Here is a 4,312-nt window from a genome sequence, read left to right as displayed (position 1 = left end):
TAGCATGAAAACTATAACAAGCACAAAATGGTTACGAGGTTGGTCCCAGGGACCGAGCCCATGCTGAAAGAGTTAACTGGCTTATATATCACAATGCAAGATTTTTTTTTATTATTATTAAGTGTTTCTAAATTTTGTATAGGCTCCAGACTGTTTTAAGCATTTGAGCCAAATTATGAGAACTAAAATGTAGTATCTTACATTTACTATAATTAAAGGCTATTTGTCCAATTTGCCAGTTGAGCTAAGTCGTACTGCAGTACCTCGTCATCTTCAATACAGTTAAATACTCAAGAGTTTAATGTCACTGGCAAATTAGTAATTTACTAATTATGCCTCTATTATCATCATTAATAATATCAATCTAAATAAGAAAAGACAAAGGCCCAACATAACCTTTTGTTTTCTATCACACAGCTATCCTAAGATTCTGACTACTCTTTTTCCCAATCATTATCAGTGTGAATTGCCTTAGCTAATCTACTGTGTAGTACCTTATGCTTAACAAAAGCATTTTGAAAATCTCAGTACATCAAACCCAGAACTTTTCCATCATGCTGATAAGTAATATCCTCAAATAGAGAGATAAGCGAGACAAGATGTACCCTTTGGTGAATGAAATTGGTTTTATTTAATATATCATATTTCATAAATGATTTTGTAAAGCTTCTTTTGTCAGACCCGACAATTTTTTCTGCTACAGTAGTAACACTAACTGCTCTTTAATTTTCAGGGCAAATTTTAACACTTCCCTTACAAAAAAAATAACTTTACCAACCTTGATATCCAAATGTAATAGGAAATGCATGGTGATATAATTTTACAATTAACTAATGTGAATTATATCTTTTTTTTCTCTTTTTTTTTATTATCTCTTATTTCTCCAAGAAATTATAAAAATAAAAGTAGGCTTCTTAATAGTTCATAATGTATAAATATTCAGCTGTTTATATCTCTTGTATTTTTTCAGGTGATTCAACATCAGACAGTAAAATACAATATTTTACCTCTTTCACCACTTTCTAGACATAGACTGAGTAAGTACAAGCTTAATGATACACTTTGTAAGTAATTTGATTAATTTTAAAGACTAAGATCACACTTACAAGGCTCTTTCATTTTTGGCACATATAGATTAACAGACAGTGAGTAGATGCCTGAGGATTAAAGAATTGCTATTATTACATCTATTTTTGAGGTGGTAAGACTCTTCCTGGAAATAGGAGGCCAATTTCTTTTTTCTGTAGTTGGAAACTTCTAGAGATAAGTCTGGTAACTAAAAGATTTATAGAACCACTTAGTACTATATAATGTCATAAAATAAAGCCAGCATGTATTCACCGAAGGGTTAGCTTGTCATATGAATTTGTTAAACTTTTTCACAGGCTCTTACGTGTTATCTTGATGATAGAAAGAGTGCAACCTTGGTGACTTAGATTTTCCAAAAACTTCTTGTAAAAGATACCCCAGGTGGATAGCTAAAAAATCATTGGTGGTGGTTGCTGAAAGACTAGTTAAATCAATTAAAAGGGAAGAAAAGAGAGAGAGAAAGTAAACATTGTTACTATAGGAGTCCAGACAAACTGGATACTTTTTACTAGTTATGTATCTTGGGGATCAGTACTAGGGCTTTTGCCTTCTCTTATTTACTTTAATGATATTGAATACAATTGTAAAGAGGTTATAATTTCATTGTACAGTTCTGTGGTTAGACCACATTTGGAGTATCGTGTTCAGTCTTGGGCTTCTTACCTTTGGAAAGACATTGAATTGCTGGAAAGGGTTCAGAGAAGGGTTACTGGGATGGAGGGATTGTTATACAAGAGAGGCTGAAATCTCTCAAATTATTTTCTCTTAAGGAAAAGTTAAGTATAGTTTTGGAGAAAACTGCATTCTGAAAGGGGGGAACAGTAGAAATTGAGGAAGCAAGGCAGGAATTGAATAGAGTTAGAGTAAAGTTTGTTCTGGAAGGGGATGAGAATGAGTGCTGGGTTTATAAGAGTGCACAGTAGTAAATTAAAAAGAGTGAGTGCTTATAAAGACATTCAAGTACCAGTCTAATTGATTTGAACCCATTTAATGACTAACAAAATGATCAAGAGACTTGCATAGTGGAGGATTCTCTCGTTAAATATACTGATGAAGTTATTTCTAGTGAAAAACAGAAAAACTAGGGCTAGAATTTACATCTCAGGTTCTAAGGTGCATGACATTAAAGAGTACAAGTTTATCTGATGGTACAAAGAAACATTCTTTTTTTGTAGCACATGTAAGAGCAAATGATGTTGGAAATTGTAAATCAAAAGGGGTGCTTAAAAAGTACAAATAATTATGATAATAAGAACACCTACTATATAACTTCTAAGATTTTATTTTTTACTTGTCATTTTGGCTTTCAGACTTTACCAAAATTATATGCCCATACATCGTGAAAATTGTTGTTACTGACATACACATTTAAAGAAAAGAGAACATATGTATTATGTGACCAATGAATTTGTCTCACATGATCTAATGTCAGTGAGGCAAGCACAAGAATGTCTAAATCTCTATATAATGTGCTCTTGATTTTATAATATTCAATATATGTATTTTTAAATAAGCATTTGCCTACACATTTGTATAGGTGAAACAGAAAAGAAAGTATGTGAGTGACTTGTTCAACCAGAAAGTAAATAAAAATGCCAGAAAAACATTCTAGGATCCCAGAAAATTTTCTGAACATTCAAGTGTTTTCAAAAGTCAAGGATTTTATGGATAGGAAATTTGAAGGTCTAAACATAAATTGTCCTTAACTTAACCTAATATATTCCATAGCTTTATAATAACTTGGTTTGATTCAGACAAACATAAAAATTTGTTTTGTTTTTATTAAAACATATACACATATCTAAATACAGATATACTGGTTTTTTTTTGTAATCCCACAGCCTTGTATGTGATGTTATGTGTTTTACATAATGAATGTTAAATACATCTAATTTTATAATAGTCAGTACATTTTCTCAATTTTACAAGAATATTTATGTATATACTTACGTAACAGTACTTCAGTTTTTGTATTATATGATCAAATTTCTTTAACAATACATGTATTGAGTATTTTTGTATTATGAAACTGACAAAAGCTTTTCTCTAGCAGTGACATACAGATATTAATGTTGTGAAAGATTATGTAAATTATCAAGTTGCATGGGATGTAACCTCATGGTCTAACCATTAAATAAAAACCCTTCTTTGGTCTTAAATGGGTTAGTTCACGAGATATAGCGAGAACAATTATTGCTGAATGTTACTCAGTATTGTTATTGATCTTAAAGTGCTTTAATTTCGGAATATTGTTTTTTCTAATTGTTTTTTTTTCTTCTTCTTCTTGGTCTTTTTCCTAGTTCCTTTATTTATTGAAATTAATAACATTGATATTTATGTTGTATTGTTTATTAAAATTTGTATCATTGACTTACTAATTGTTTTTGTTTTTTTTGTAAGTGATGAAATTTGTATTCTAACTGTTTTAAAGTTTCATCTTGTATTTGTTGCTGTTACAGTTTAATAATTCTTTTTTTTGTTTGACCCTGGTTGTAGCAGCATTTTGTTTTAGTCCATTACACAGTTAACTATAGTCATTATGCCATGTCATAAAAGTATCTATTTTCAATTTATAGATCAATGTATCATATTATCACTAAAGTAAACATAATCATCTGATCACTGAACTCATTTCAGTAATACTGGATGTAAAAAATTCATAAAATTTAGAAGTCTGGTGTGGTTCATATACTACTGAAATTTCACAGTGAACAAAATACTTAAAAGTAGGTAAAATTTGATATGATAAATTTACAGTGAAAAAACAATTTAAACATTATGATATTTGTAAGCACTAGAAAGCTTTTTGTACTTACCCAAATTCTATTATCTTTTGAGAAGCATTCTGATGGTATTCCAATGACTCCAGTTCCAGTCAAAGGAACAGGAAGATCCGGTCCTTTAAACATTTTTCCAGACTCAATATCATATATATCAGTGCTTGTGAGGGCTACTTGATCAGTGCTGTTCATACCTCCCACAATGAAAACCTTATTATCTGTAGTTTGAAATGGAAAAGAAAAAGTAAATATATTGTTGCGTCAACGAGGTCACGTGACTAGTATCACGCCACTTCTCTCGAACCTTCGTGAATGCCCAAGCATTTACTAGATTGGGGGTAGTCTGGTATATATAAGATGGTCACAACGTGACGAGATAATATGTGTAGGTAGTGAGTAATTGAACTAAGTATTGTCGAGCACGAGCACGTGAGACGTTCTAG

The 4,312-nt window shown here is 31.0% G+C and overlaps 1 protein-coding gene and 1 long non-coding RNA gene across 2 annotated transcripts in view; one reads left to right on the top strand and one right to left on the bottom strand.

Moving 5' to 3' along the window:
* The window catches only part of LOC106464248 (CTD nuclear envelope phosphatase 1A-like), a 53,486-nt gene that overhangs the window by 2,286 nt on the left and 46,888 nt on the right, over positions 1 to 4,312 (top strand). The window contains exon 2 of the mRNA XM_022391962.1: positions 971 to 1,037. Coding sequence (XP_022247670.1) covers positions 971 to 1,037 — 67 coding nt within the window. The remainder of the gene's footprint in view (positions 1 to 970; positions 1,038 to 4,312) is intronic.
* The window catches only part of LOC111086976, a 23,895-nt gene that overhangs the window by 8,314 nt on the left and 11,269 nt on the right, over positions 1 to 4,312 (bottom strand). The window contains exon 2 of the long non-coding RNA XR_002611698.1: positions 2,929 to 2,931. This is a non-coding gene — a long non-coding RNA (uncharacterized LOC111086976). The remainder of the gene's footprint in view (positions 1 to 2,928; positions 2,932 to 4,312) is intronic.

The sequence above is a fragment of the Limulus polyphemus genome, unplaced genomic scaffold (assembly GCF_000517525.1).
Source record: "Limulus polyphemus unplaced genomic scaffold, Limulus_polyphemus-2.1.2 Scaffold1598, whole genome shotgun sequence".
Lineage (NCBI taxonomy): Eukaryota > Metazoa > Arthropoda > Merostomata > Xiphosura > Limulidae > Limulus > Limulus polyphemus.
Note: the sequence above shows the minus strand (reverse complement) of the source record. Positions and strands in the feature narration are given on the sequence as shown.